Source organism: Styela clava, chromosome 4 (genome assembly GCF_964204865.1).
Source record: "Styela clava chromosome 4, kaStyClav1.hap1.2, whole genome shotgun sequence".
Classification (NCBI taxonomy): Eukaryota; Metazoa; Chordata; class Ascidiacea; order Stolidobranchia; family Styelidae; genus Styela; species Styela clava.
The window spans coordinates 19,801,859-19,816,889 of record NC_135253.1 but is presented as its reverse complement, the minus strand read 5'-3'; the positions used below and the strand labels follow the sequence as shown (position 1 = coordinate 19,816,889).

Genomic DNA, 15,031 nt, shown 5'->3' with positions numbered 1-15,031 from the left:
GTGGATTGTGATTATTAAAGTCATAATAAACAAAAGGTAAATGTTAAAAGAAAATCAAAATGGAAGAACAAGTCATGATTGATCAGCAATATTGTATGTTTTACAGAATTTTAAAATTAATCAATAAATTCACCAGATAGTGAAAAGCGAAGATCAGAATATATTATATTGAATATTGCTTTAAGTTTCCCACATTGAAATGATTAAGAATACAGACACATATTATATGGATGGCAATACGGATGTAACGAAATTCATTTGAATACCAGTTAATCAAGACAAAATGATTAAAAATCAGAAATATAAGATGAATGAATTTAAATCAAGTAAATAAAAAAATTAGACTTTTTGTAATACCATATTCAACAAACAAAAATGATCTAAGGCAATTTGAAAGCAATGAATTTTGATAATTTGTACCATCATCTAAACTTGAATGCTGTGGAACAAAGTCTTATTTCCACTTCCAATATTCTGAAAAAATTTCCAGGTACTTTTAATTAAATCAAGTTTTGAAAAACATAAAATTCCATCAAGTGCTGACATTGGAAGGCCCAGAACTTCCATCAGGTTGACTCCTGATTGAATCCGATCTGAAGGTAAAAAATGCAAACAGAACGAAGCCAACCAGTAGCACGGCTGAAAAAATCGCACCGGCAATGAAACCACCTTCTACATCTCCAACATAAAGCTTCTCATTTTCTGCTCCCCATCCTAATATCGCCATAGCGATGAAGTAGAAAACAGCACACAAGAGGGCGTATCCAACTTCCATAAGTTTCCACGGCAACCGTTTAATGAGTGGTAAGTTGTACAATTTCAAAAGATAAATTATGATACTGATGAGCTGAGAGATCACGACAAATGTGGCAACAAAATGAGCGAAAACAAGAGCTCCAGAACCAGGTCTCGACCAGTACTGAGATGCCGATAGGATAATCAAGACCACTAAACTCAGAATCCATGTTGCAATTTTAAATATTCCTATTCTTGAACGAATAAATCCGAGATCTAATCCAACACGGTTTGCATCGGTCATCTTGATGACTAGAATCTATATATATTAGAAGTCGATGATAATACTATATAAAATATTCAATAAAATTTTTCCAGAAGTTTTAGACAAATTTATATCGAACAAAGCTTCAAAATAAAGACTAAACACTGACAACAAGACTTTATATCAAATTTTTCATCCCTCAAATAAAGGAAATTCGAATCATAAAAATAGATGGACAGAATGAAAAAATTAAACGAATAGATTATGATAATAGGTATTCCACACAAAAGAAAACTAAGCAAGCACGAATAATACAATTCAAGTCATGTTTATAATTGGGTAGTCCCGTAGTGTGTGTACCAGGTTAGGGTTGAGACATAACTTTATTCCGATTTGAATATACACCCTGCCCATAGGTTTCAGTCCCTTTATACAACTTGATATAAAGTAGGCGAACAAAATTAGTTACCTCCATATTGGTACACATACTTCTGGAGCCTTCATAATTAAGTTATCAAAATTATGGTGGTATGGTAATTTGGGTCTAATAATGTTAACAGTTAACACCACTGAGTTGAGGTCTCGAATTCCAAGTATAGTGCCCATCACATCACCCAGGATATAACAAATCCGGGTGCTCCCGAAGTATGCGAACCAAGATGGCGGACATCGGAATGTAATATGTGTACTAGGTTAGGGTTAGGCCATAATTTTAGGTATAAATACTACGGGAGGCTCTTGGCTAGTCTTCGAGCTGATAATAGGACTAAAATAAGGAAAATTGGAAAAAAATTATCGCCTAACCCTAACCTGTTACCCATGTTACGTTCCGATGTCCGCCATCTTGGTTCGCATACTTCGGGAGCACCCAAATCCGTCTACTTTGAATAATACGCTTCTACGAACACGGCCTTATTAGGGTGATTAAAAAATGATGAGACACATCATATTCAAACATATATACTTCTCAGCAATACAATCGTATTACAAGCAGATGCCAATAATTTTTATCAGTTCACCAGTTTTATGTAATTAAAATTCACTAAATTTTACTAACGCAATATTGCTCTCTACTACTTTCAATTACTAATATAAGTGGACTAAATTAAATGATCAAAGATTGAATTGTATGCACATTTACAATATAGGTAAGGTATATTAAATTGATGTTCTATGAAATAATACTTGAAAGTTCCGGATTAATTAGAAGTACCGTACAGAGTTTAACTCCAAAATTTTGCGGGAGAGTTCCATTACAAAAGGAATGACTTCATGTTCTTTTCATGAAATGAATAAACTATACCTTACCAGTTACCTGCTCAGTTTATGTCAGTTCTAAACTAATATATTTTTGACATGCACAGTATATTGAAGTTTCATTACGATATCATAAAATTTGATATAAACGAGTTTCTAAATTCTAGTTTATAAGAAACATTCGGCCACGAAAAAATAACATAAAAGCTGACTAATATAACATTGATACAATTTGATCACATAATGACCAAGGGAATCCCAAAGTATGCTATTTGGTGTAGACAAATTCTCCATTAGAGAACAATTCTGACCAGCTCACCTACACTGAGATGGCACACTACCAAAGTTATACTCATATTACAGTATTATCTATATAAACTGCATCATAAAAAAAGTGCATTCACTCCCATTGAACTCAACTATCTTAACAAGTCTCTGTAACCATTCCTAGCAATAGTAAATTTAGGAAAAAAAACGAAAAAATAGGCTCGAATAAATTTGTTCATATGATGACATCACATAATGCACAGTGAGCCAATGGAGGAACAGTCAAAGGTAAATTAGTGCACAAGAGACAAAATTTCAAACACAGATAATTTTAATTTATATAATATAATCACCAGTCATGTAAATTTAAACTACTTTTCTTCTTTATCTTCAATTTTCTCTTTATCACTGAAATAGTCATAGTGACACCAACGTCCAAACTGAATTATTTGACAGGATTCATTTGTAAAATGACATGCAAATAGGAGTAGATTTCTTGGAGTAACCATCCACGCAAATCTCATAAATAGACCAGAATAAACACAAAGAGCTGCAGTCATTCTTGGGCTAATAATTTCGGGTGATTTCTTCATGTCTGCCATAGCAGCAATTGGAATTCCCCAATTTGCTACCGGACCCCAGAAATGTGTGCTCATTAGATATTGTCTGAATTCCTTGCTTTTCACTTGATTTAACATTCGTCTTGCAAAGCTTGACATCTTGAATAAATATCATACAGTCCAATAAAAAGAAACAGGTTAAATAATTTTTTGTGGCTATATTAGGCAAATATCTGAATATTTAGACCTGCTAAAAAACAAAAGTGCATGATTGTCTAGCAACATGTTTTTTAGGTGTATACGATCTCATTAAAGTTTCTCCCTTTTTTTAAACTTTATTATAGCCCTGTGGTAAGTGTGTATGAATTGATTCAATAATTTTAGGTGAGTAAACCACCTCTTTCTGGCAATACCTTCTTCCATCTTATATTCTGTACGTTTTAAACCTTATTTAGTGCTTTGCTTGTTTTTGCTCATCGCCTTTTGTGCTGATTAAGGTGTCGAAATAAAATTATCTTATCTAAATATTAAAATAACGAATTCATGGAATTACACAGTAGTACGGTAGCCTATCAAATACAAAGATCGTGAAACACATCAAGATAATTGTAATCCTGTAATCGAGCTTCAATCCTGAGAGCATACCGCAGTACAGGCCCAGAGGTCTACAGGCATATGATACGGTACCGGTAGCGTACCGGTACTTAATTGCGTTAAATCAGTTCTAATCAAGCATATGACCACTGTGACAATGCAGAATGCTGCAATGCATGTTCCGTTTTTAGATTGCACTTTCTTTTACTTTATTGCAACAAAATGGAGGCACATAATGCTGTACCGGTACCGGTAGCGTACCATACCGGTACCGGTACAGTTTCGTAAAGGAGGTGTTTGCACTCACTGTTATAATTCATGTCTTTTAATGCGGCCCATGCATCTGAGCACAAACTGACAAATGACTGGAATTCCTATCTTATCTACGCCTCTGATTAACATTCAAACCTGGGAATACCGTACGGTACCGGTATGCCACCAAGACTGCAAGAGCGCACATTACCGTTACCGGTACGGTACCGGTACCTTTATGAAGCTCTTTCGCACATCAGAAAGTACGTACCGTACGGTAATACTGTAATAGGCAACTAACTCACAGGCCACCACGGCAATACAATTTAAGAGCAGTCGCGGTGTTTTCGTATGAGATCATCGGAAATACCCAACAATCTGTTTCAGGTTTTAATGATCTTGTAGCTCAAATCCTATTTTCTTATTATAATAAAACGTGAAGTACCACATTCCATCTCTCCTACGCATCCCACGCACATATACATGCGATAATCTAAGATAATCGCGGCAAAACCGCTAACTGTCGAGCGCGGGCCATAAATTTTTCTATCATGGTACAATACCGGAATCTGTATTGAAAACCCATATTTACGAAAAAATAAATTTTGTAAAATCTCGAGATCCAAGGATTGAATACCAAACCGTAAATAAATACGAATACGGCATGCAGTGGTGTGGCTTCACTTCACAGCAAAATAGATTTGACAAACACTGCATTACAGCACAAAGAATGAAGATAGAATTTAAAATCGGTTCTTCAGCCGAGCCCTAGTCAGGGTGGTCCAAACCCAGGCCCGCGGGCCACATGTGGCCCGCCGCTTCATTATCTGTGCCCGCGTCAAATTCGGAGAGTAATCAAAAAATCGCAATTCGTGTTGTTTCGTCATAAAATTAATCAGAAAAATCTTTTGACATATTGTCATCACTAATGTCACTGAATTAAATAGTATTAACTGGGGAAACTAGCGAAGTTGAATGATGTGCTTGGCAGTCTAAATTGTTATCTGGCTTTCTAACTTATTGGTCGGGAATATATGCTAACAATATAGGCATCATAGAAAACTAAAAATCGAATGCGGATTCTATTAGCCTAGAATGGCTATGCATGTCAACTATGTGTTTGCGCAATGAAACTGTTTGTTTAGTATTGCACTGTTTAACTATTTTTGGCACTATTGTGGCCCGCAGAGCCAACAACCTTGGACCACTATACCCTAGAACAGGGGTCGGGAACCCATGGCTCGCGAGCCATATATGGCTCTTTTGGTGACGGCATATGGCTCTCGTAAAAATCTAATATCCCAAGACTAAGCTTACTATTGTTACGAGATTTCAAACTCTTTTATAGCCAAATTTGGCAGGAAATTCCCAATACGTTTGAGAACGCGCGTCCAGCACATGTCTATGTTATGTAAGATAATTACCAGACAGGCATTGTGACAAACAAGGGGATTCTGGAACATATATTGTGACATCACAGAGCGATAGAGTTTTAAAAACACTGCGGAGATGCCTAAACGAAAAAGGGTGATGAGTATCGTAGATTTCAACTTGGGCTGCATGTGAGCAACCGTTCAAGGCCCGCAGCGACTACATGCAGCATCAGAAATCACATTAAATGTATATAGACATTGTATGTGTTGACTTTTGAGTGAACATTTCAGGCCTGATTAAGTGAAGAAATGTTATATGGCTCGCACGGAAATGCAATTGAAAATATGTATATTTTATGGCTCTCTTGACCAAAAAGGTTCCCGACCCCTGCCCTAGAATCTAGATGTATTTCAACCCTGGGCGGAAAATATTTCCTTTGTGATCATAATTCAAAACCTGTTTTTTTTTATTTGCCGGCATCGCGTTACTAAGGAATTTATTTTTAAACGTCAACGTTTAATGTGTGCGTTCGGAAACACATATTGCTATGAGTATCTCAATCCAAAATGAATTACCCTACGAATAAGAATAGACGTTGCAAACACTTGCCAAATAGTCATTTGAACGCCGTGTGACGGAACAACAAAATGGCCAGGGATGGCTCAACAGTGAGAAGAGGATCCGATCATATTAGAAGGTATTTTGGACATAGATATAGACCAGTGGTCGGAAAAATTATATCATATATACACGGAGTCCTCGAGTTACGACGGTCGCGACTTACGATGTTTCGAGATTACAAACGCGCACTCCATAACGCTGTTTCGAGGTTACGAACGCACTTTACGAACATATACAGATATAAAAGATAATACTGTAATATCTAAGCCTATAAACTGGATCATTGTGATCAAGAAAATCAGTGTTCTGGGCTCATTAGTTTTCGTTATTTACATCGTAAATGACGTGACCAATTGCGAACTATTACGATTATGAACGAATGATCACTAAGCTTCAGTCACATGGTACAGTACAGTACAGTAATGTACACAGTTCCAGTGATACAGTACTGTACACAGTTTCAATGATACTGTACGTCATTTTGGTTGTTTAAGCCGGTTTTTTCGTAACTTGTTTGATCGTTTTTTTTTTACTTTTGCCCTTTGTTATGGACTCGAAGCAAAAAAAGATGTTAAGATACTGTACAGTGTTTGCTTTTATTCACGTGATGTGGAATTGTTTTCTGTTTTTCTAATAAAGTTCTTATTTACATTATTTGTACATTTTATTAGTGTACAGTTCCATACTTTACAATACAGTACGATGTGTATAGAGTAATTCATGACCTGTACCACTGTACAGTATAATGTTCCGACTTACACGGAAATTCGGGTTACACCGAGTCTCAGGAACGGTACTGCGTCGTAAGACGAGGACTCCCTGTACTGTAATTGGTAAATGAATGTGATGTCACCGTATATTTCGTGGACCGTCTCAGAACTGCCAAAACTCTGTTTGATCCAGACTAGAGATGTACCGATACCACTTTTGTCGCCGATACCGATACCAGCTAAAAACGCCGATACCGATACGCCGATACTACAAAAAGGCCGATATTACCGATATTCCGATACCGATACTATGTAATTATTACTTAATTAGGTGTGCTGTGTAGGGCAGACGGATTAAAACAATGGTCTTTGAGCGTTGTTCATGGTACACATTATTTCAGATCGAAAAAAAAGATATATCACATAATATGAAATTGATGTTTGCTTCAACTGATTAAGATACATTGTACAGTAAGGCTAGTAATCTCGGTGTTCAATTGAAACTCATAAGCCGGGATGTCCAATTTGAACTTGATATGAACATCGCGACCTTCGAATATCGTTATTCGAGTTTAAAAGAATATCGAATATCCCCACACATTCTAGCGCCGCCGTCCTACGTTCAAATTAAAATCATTTTACAAATATTTTTTTTCGTGGCTAATCGTAATCGTCGACGCAATAAGTCAAAGCCAAATTGAGAGAATATCAAACAGCACCGACAAAAAGAAGGCCTACCTATAACCGTCGAGGATGTTTTTTTACTTTACTATTTTATAATATAAAATATTTTACAATTGCTATCATAAATTTTGAATTTCGAAATTTAGTTTATCGATGTCGACGGACTAAATGACACTCGTACTTGACGACAAACAGTCAGCATTTATAGCCGTGCCAAAAGTCCTTGTGCCGTTAATAAGGACCCCAATTCCACTGTATGATTTAAAACTGGGCGCCTAGTTGCTTTTTGTTATGTGCTGTGTTGATATATTTCTTCATAATTACTATGTAATATTAAAAATGTCAATATAAAAAATTGACAGCGAAAATAGCCAAATTAGTTGAACTAGTTTGGCTGATAAATAGCTAAAAACACGTGAATCCTATTCTTTCGCGGGGGTGGGGACATGTATGTCTCATAGCGCACGATCTCTCCAGACAAAAAATAAATTAAAAAGTAGTATTCCAACTTATCTTTTAAAACATTCTGGACCATATCAAAAATATAAATATATCGGAAATATCGGCCTTAATTCAACCGATACCGATACATGGCCGATACCAAAAAAATGGCCGATATTGCCGATACCGATACCGATACATCGGTACATCTCTAATCCAGACTAGCTTAACATTGAAAGATATCGAGTCGTATTTATACATTGATGATAAATCTAATTAAATACTGTAAACGTGAGCTCGTGATTCACGTTATAAACAGAAACTCCTATTATCCCAATATGGGTAATTATGAACATCGTTCGGATGGCAACTTACATAATATAATTAGTGTTTAAATATCGTGATAAAATAAATTTCGATTTGATAATGGCCGGACGAAACTTGTTATGTTCCTAAAAGTGGTGTGATTTGATTCCCACGAAAGTCTTTGTTTGAATTTTGAGAAAAATTAACTTTGTCTTGATAATTTCAACATGAAATGGGGTACATAACCCCAGCTCGGGGTCGAATTTCGTTCTATACTTTTAATTTTGTTTTTGTTTAATACATCAAATACCTTAATAACTGCGGTGCTGACCTGGCATATCAAGCAAACTGGTTTTGAAATGCGCGAGAACAAAAAATACTCTTCCTTTCAATCACTTTGGAATGTTCGGCCATCGTCGCAAACTACCCTCCGTTCCCTAGACATTTTTAAATTTTATATTTACAAACAACAATGGAACGTTCGTCAAGTAAACGACTTGCAACTGGCGCTAATTGGCTTAAAACAAGCGACGAACAGCGGCACTTGTTACCACATAAATCCATGTGAATACAATACATTTACGATCAATTTTTGTTTTATGAAATCGCTCGAAGGCCGCGAAAAATTTGGTCGCTGCCCCGCGGACCACAGTTTGCCGACCCCAGTACGCTACAATAGCAATGGAAAAAATTCGAATATCGTATAAGGGGTAAAACATTTACTTAAAGCTTTCGCAATATTTTTAAGCGCATAATACCGCGACAGTTACGTAAGTATTCCGAGTCACCACAAGCAATAGATTTCATAGTTATGTGCGAGGCGATTACGACATCCCCCACCATCAAGTCCATGCTTCTAAAACAAATAACTGGCTAACTAATCCCGACATAGAATGGTAATCGTACGATGTTGCACCTTGCAATCTGTCCCCGACCACAGATAAATTCTATCCTAAAAACCAACCACATTTGTAGGCATAGTTGCGTTTTAAATTGAAAAAAATCTTCATTAATGGTCAGAAGGTGTTGTCTGATTGTTTTGTTAGTTAGCAGGTAATTTATTACTGATCTGATACACAAACTTGGCACTGTCAAATGATGATTAGTGTCTAATTTATTTTCAGGAAAAAGGGAAGATAACCCATTATCAGCTGCTTACATGTCCCATCGATATTTGAATTTTCGCCATCCCCAGAGAAGAAGAAAATAGTTAAAAAAGGGAGGATTTTGAAGAAAGGCAAAAGGCAGGACCATTTCAACAAATTCTGTTAACTTGTATGCGTTGCAATATTAATTCGCAGTTGTTAGCATAAACATTTAATGTGTCTTTCGACTAGACCTACCACACTTTAAAAAAAAGCCGCCTACACCCCTTTCCACTAGAACCATAATACTGTAAAATATTTGATAGAAATTACCCCCGAGGCATCATCTTTCATTTGAAAGGGCTGTGGAGGCAGATACATTTTTTACTCTAAATTATGGAATGTTACTTCCAGGTTATCTTATCCTTGCTTATAGATATCTTGAGGTTAGTGACTCCAACTGACCCATGCATGCCACACTGAAAATTCTCTTGTGTAACCATAAAATAAGGCTGTTGGAGCCTTCAGACCTTGAAAACAGTCGAATCCGAGCACGATGGATTCATGTGAAACACGTAAGAGGCAAAAATATCCCATCCTGAGCAGCACCGATCCACAACCTCCTGCCTATGGAATCAAAACATTAGACAAATTGGTGTACTGTGCGCATTCACAAATTTTTGCGAATCAAGTGTGCCTTTTGACTAAAGAAAATTTAGCATTGAAATGGTCAATCTCAATATCAACCTAGTATCTGCAGATAAAACCAATTGTTTTTTAAAAATACATTTTTGATGTGCTTTATTTTTCAAATATAATTTATAATTACTGTAAAGTGTGTGATACATTTGGTACCATGAATACTATTTGCAAATTAGCTTGGGTTACACCCCTCTCAAATAAAAGTTTAGACTCTTAAGTCGTATCTAATAATATTCTTTAAACAAAAGGTTGCGGCTAGCCGGCTACCCATCAGAATTTCCCTTCAGATCACAAAGTCGCAATATTACGCCTCGCTTAAGTTTCATTGGCAACTGTATCTGGTTGTAGTATCGGTGTCCAACGTTAGACTGAAACCTTAACGACCAGAGCCACCGAAACAATTTTTTTTCTTGATAGGGTCGTCTTGAAGTTGATTTCGTTAAAGCACAATGGACACTTTATCTCCACCAATCCACAGTAATGACAAGTTACTTTGTCATTACGATAAGCATCAATAAATGGATACTGAGGAATTGAGGATGTATTATCAAGTCACGCAAGCTGAGGTCTTGTTGCAACTTATACTTTGCCATCCATCTATTCCATGGTCGCACCCATATCTGTAAGATAATGGATACAGATAAGAGTTTTCATAAAATCTAACGATCAAGGAGTGTGAAATTTATGTCCATATTCCACCACAGCCACTAGTCGTAAATGAATTTGATTCCGGGTAGCATATCTTTTTTACCAATGACAATAAAAAGACATTTTGAATCAGTTGTACAAGCACCATTAGGATAGGATTTATCTGGGGGGGAGCCAGTTATTTGTTTTCAGCAGCATGGACTTGGATGGTGGGGAATGGTCGTGACCGATCAGCGGTCATGTGAAACACCCTCGGTGGGAGTGGAGCTGCAATCCTCTAGCACATAACTATCCCCGCATGGGATTGAAACCTGTGAAACTACCAGGGTGATCAGAGATGCGGTGGCGAGCGTATTCCTAGATGGCGAATTCAATTTAATTCTGGTTATTTTTTGCATGACCCCTGGTGTTAAACGTTAGTTATCTATTCAACCTTTTACACTTAGTAAAAGATTACCTGCTAATTAGGGAAACAATACCTTACAGCAATTGATTATTAATTCCTTACTGTCTTACACAAGTCAAGTCTGCAACTGCAAGTAGGCCCACGCCTAGGCCTACTAATAACAGTAGTTGATTATTAGATTAATTCCTTACTGTCTTACACAAGTCAAGTCTGCAACTAGGCCTACTAATAACAGTAGTTGATTATTAGATTAATTCCTTACTGTCTTACACAAGTCAAGTCTGCAACTAGGCCTACTAATAACAGTAGTTGATTATTAGATTATTAATTCCTTACTGTCTTACACAAGTCAAGTCTGCAACTGCAAGTAGGCCCACGCCTAGGCCTACTCCAGACTGGATTCCATGGCAGGTGCACGCCCGAGGGCGCTAGCGCTCCGCAAAAATGCACGCGAGCGAAATCAATTTTGCACGCCGAAAATTTGCAACTGCTCACCAATGTAAATCGCTTTAAATGGTTTTAAAATCAATAATCCAGTAATATAAAGATGCCAAAATATTATAACTCCACAATTGTCGACAAATACCAGCCTGCAAGATTTGGTCTGATCGAAATATTGCGAAGCAAAAAGACCATGGACCTTTCCCCAACCTTTGACCCGCGAAAAATTCCTCTCATTGTTACGTGCTTTTTCGCATCTTGCTGATTGGCCAATGTCACGAAGTAAACAAGGAAGTCGATGCTCGGGGAAAGGTCCATATCGTGTTGAATGATAGGAAATAGGAATCCCGTGAGAATAGTTATGGACGAAAAGATCGCCTCCGCACCAATGGCCAAGTACGGCTCTGATTCAGCGTATTTTTCATACAATAATTTTACACGAATGTACTGAACAGTACCGGTATCTGAAGTTGCTCAAACACTCCCAAAATTAGTGACAAAGTATGAAAATAATGTTTGGGGTCAAAGGTCAAACGTTCATTTTGCTCTAATTTGACGTATTTTTTATCCATTAATTCTACGTAAAAACACTACCAAAATTAATGACAAAGTATGTCCATTTTGCTCTGGTTCAACGTATTTTTTATCCAATAATTTTACGCGGATGTACTGAACAGTACCGGTATCCAAAGTCGCACAAACACTCTCAAAATTAGCGACAAACTGTAGAAATAATGTTTGGGGTCAAAGGTCAAACGTCCATTTTTTCTCTGATTCAACGTATTTTTTATCCGATACCGGTAATTTTACGCGGATGTATTGAGAGGTATCTGATGTCAAAGTCAGTTGCACGCGAGTGCAGTTGTTTTGCACGTCGTGAGCTATAATTGCACGCCAGGAATTCTTATTTGCACGCGGGAATTTCTGATTGCACGCCCGATTTCTCGTTCAAAAAGGCCATGAAATCCAGACTGGGGCCTACTGATAACAGTAGTTTGTCATCTGCTTTCCATTGAAATGAGGGAGCTTGTGAATATTTAAAGAAATTGATAACGGCACACTATCACTCACCATCAACGAAGTGCTGTCCGCAAACAGTGAAACACAAGTAAGATGGCTTCTGGACTTGACACCAAGCAGTTCTGCCAATAGGCAATAGATGATATCCACATTGCGCGACGTTCAGGATCTTTTGAAATCAGTGGAATATTACTGAAGATCCATTTCGTTGTCTATACTATACGTACAGCCAACAGAACAACGAAATAACCATTTTCAACAGCCAAACAAAACGCAAACGTATAATCCGACTTGCAACTGACAGGAGCCAAATGGACGTTTTTGTTTTATTGCCGTCCAGTAACAATGTCACGTGACCCGTGCAAGTCCTCTATAAGCGATCTTAATTTTATTCCTCTAGAGTAATTCATACCAACTACAACCAACACTCGTCGCAATAAAAAAATAAAATAAGACAAACCATAGAGAATTATCTGGAACTGTTGTACTTTGTTATTTTTAAGTTGCTTCAAAATGAATTACTTGGTTGATTTTATGTTTTAATCAGTTGCCAATCTGAACATACATTATTAAATACTTTTATGAAGTTCTATTCATCTCGAATTTTGAAATATCTTTTGCAAACATTTTAATTTGTATAAAAGCGTGTACGTGAGTTTATTCATTCACCACCAGTAGTAGATTTCATTTCTATCCATATAATCAAACTTTTTTCTTCTACGTCAGCTTTGCGCAGTGGCAGTATTGTAACCAATGAGGTTTATCCGAGGTGCGATTATTGCTAGTTGAAAACTAATACCAATACCCCGCCCTGGTGGAGCTTACGCACTGCCTATGGCAATTTCTGAAGGGTTCTGCGGAACCCAGCCTACAGCAATGTGAATATGCTATATTATATATTTGAGTTGAAACATATGCAGACTTCCAAATATTCGTCTGGCCAGTCGCAGTTCGCTAGTATTTCCCAATCGCTGTTCCGCGGACCGGTGCAGGACTATGTCGCCGGTAGTCTAAGGCTAAGCAAATCGCGACTAACCGCTAACTGCCGATCACGGACCGTAAATTTTTCTATTACAAATGAATTTTAGAAAGTCTCGAGACAAGGATATGCATGAATACCAGACGGCATGATCTGAAGTGGTTTTACTTGAGCAACATAGAGTTCGCCAGGCTTTGGGTAACGACCCATAGGTTGGGAAACACTTCGTTATGGCACAGATAATAAAAATAGAACTAAAAATCGGCATCCTCTATACCAGGGGTCGGGAACCCATGGCTCGCGAGCAGGGTTGCCAGACCCAAGCGATCAAAAAAAGCCAAACCAAGACATAAAAAAAGCCAGGAAAAGCCAACAATTTTACTAAGTACAAAAGCCCCATGATTTGTCAGATTTTAAGCCCTCGGCAACGTACTGATGATGATATAGAGCCATTAGTTCATTCAGTGAGGCACACGAATAGAAAGTAAAGTTTCTATACAACTGTAGAAAGTAAAATAAATATCGAGCGGACAGCATTATTTTACCATTCAATATATATAATACAGGGTGCCGCTTCAGTCTGTCAGTATGTAATATACCTACATGTTTCTACTTAAACTTGTGATATACATTAAAAAAATTCCCCTATATCGTACTCAACTATTTAAAATTTTTTCACTCTCAAAATTTATAAACCATCAATTTTATTGAAAATTTATCTAACCCCCTGCCGCTCACAGGTGGACCACTGATATCTCATTCAGTAATTTTAGCGTAGTTAATCACATGCACATCGTTACTGCAATTGCAGAATTAAACTATCAGGCATAATGAAAATTAAGTTATACCAATATTTTTTTGGAAACAGAACGTAAAACTAACAAATAGCACGCAAAACTATAAAAACGAGGCAATGTTTACAACCCTGCTTGAACATCTGTCTGAGCAGCTGCAGAAAGTGCAATTATTTCTTATTGGGTATGGTCAAGGCCAAGGGTCAATGTAACAAACAAGAAAATCGATGCTCCAGGAAATCCTAATGTTAAATAGCTAAGTACCGGTACCGGTACAGGTAATAGGCTATTGTTCAGTTGTTACACACTAAATATTGTATTTCATATGATTCTAATAATAGACACTAGAATAGACTTGAAAAAAGCCAAAAAAACGCCAAAAAGCCAAACGGAAATTCTGACGCCAAACGCGTTTGAAAAAAGCCAAAAATGGCAAATTTGGCGTTAAAAGAGCCAATATGGCAACCCTGCTCGCGAGCCATATATGTCTCTTTTGGTGACGGCATATGGCTCCCAGAAAAATCTATTATTCTAAGATTAAGCTTACTATTGTTACTAGACTTCAAACTATTTTATGGCCAAATTTGGCAAAAAATTCCCAATACGTTTGACAACGCCATTCAGACAGTAAAATCGAATCAAAGGTCGTTTTAATCCCTTTCTTTCTCACCATATGTGAGTGGAAAAAAACACGACATAATACAAAGACTATCAAATTGAACTGATGCACATTGTTGAAATAATAAGCATCATCCCAACAAGCAAGTTAATTTTAGAAAGTTTTGTTAGCTACGTCGATTGTTTTCATCGGATGACGTGCTTATTTGGGAAGTGACTATCCGTTTTATTGCAATTAGGAATGGAAAAAAGCACCCGCGTTTTCTTCGCGT

General features: G+C 37.1%; 2 protein-coding genes, 1 long non-coding RNA gene and 1 other non-coding gene across 4 annotated transcripts; 1 reads left to right on the top strand and 3 right to left on the bottom strand.

Annotated features, from left to right (window-relative positions):
• Positions 1-532: 532 nt before the first annotated feature.
• Positions 533-1,039, bottom strand: LOC120326593 (plasmolipin-like). Its single transcript, XM_039392913.2, has one exon. It carries the CDS (start codon positions 1,037-1,039, stop codon positions 533-535), a length of 507 nt encoding a protein of 168 aa, XP_039248847.2.
• Positions 1,040-2,895: 1,856 nt separating this feature from the next.
• Positions 2,896-3,243, bottom strand: LOC120326591 (mitochondrial pyruvate carrier 1-like). The gene has a single exon (XM_039392911.2). It carries the CDS (start codon positions 3,241-3,243, stop codon positions 2,896-2,898), a length of 348 nt encoding a protein of 115 aa, XP_039248845.2.
• Positions 3,244-9,939: 6,696 nt separating this feature from the next.
• LOC144422042 (uncharacterized) lies at positions 9,940-12,740 on the bottom strand. The gene is made up of 2 exons (XR_013475122.1): positions 12,420-12,740; positions 9,940-10,473 (listed from the first exon to the last, which is right to left on the bottom strand). It is a non-coding gene; the product is annotated as an uncharacterized LOC144422042 (long non-coding RNA).
• A 352-nt stretch (positions 12,741-13,092) lies between these two features.
• Positions 13,093-13,231, top strand: LOC120327379 (U4 spliceosomal RNA). Its single transcript, XR_005567574.2, has one exon. It is a non-coding gene; the product is annotated as a U4 spliceosomal RNA (small nuclear RNA).
• Positions 13,232-15,031: the final 1,800 nt, after the last annotated feature.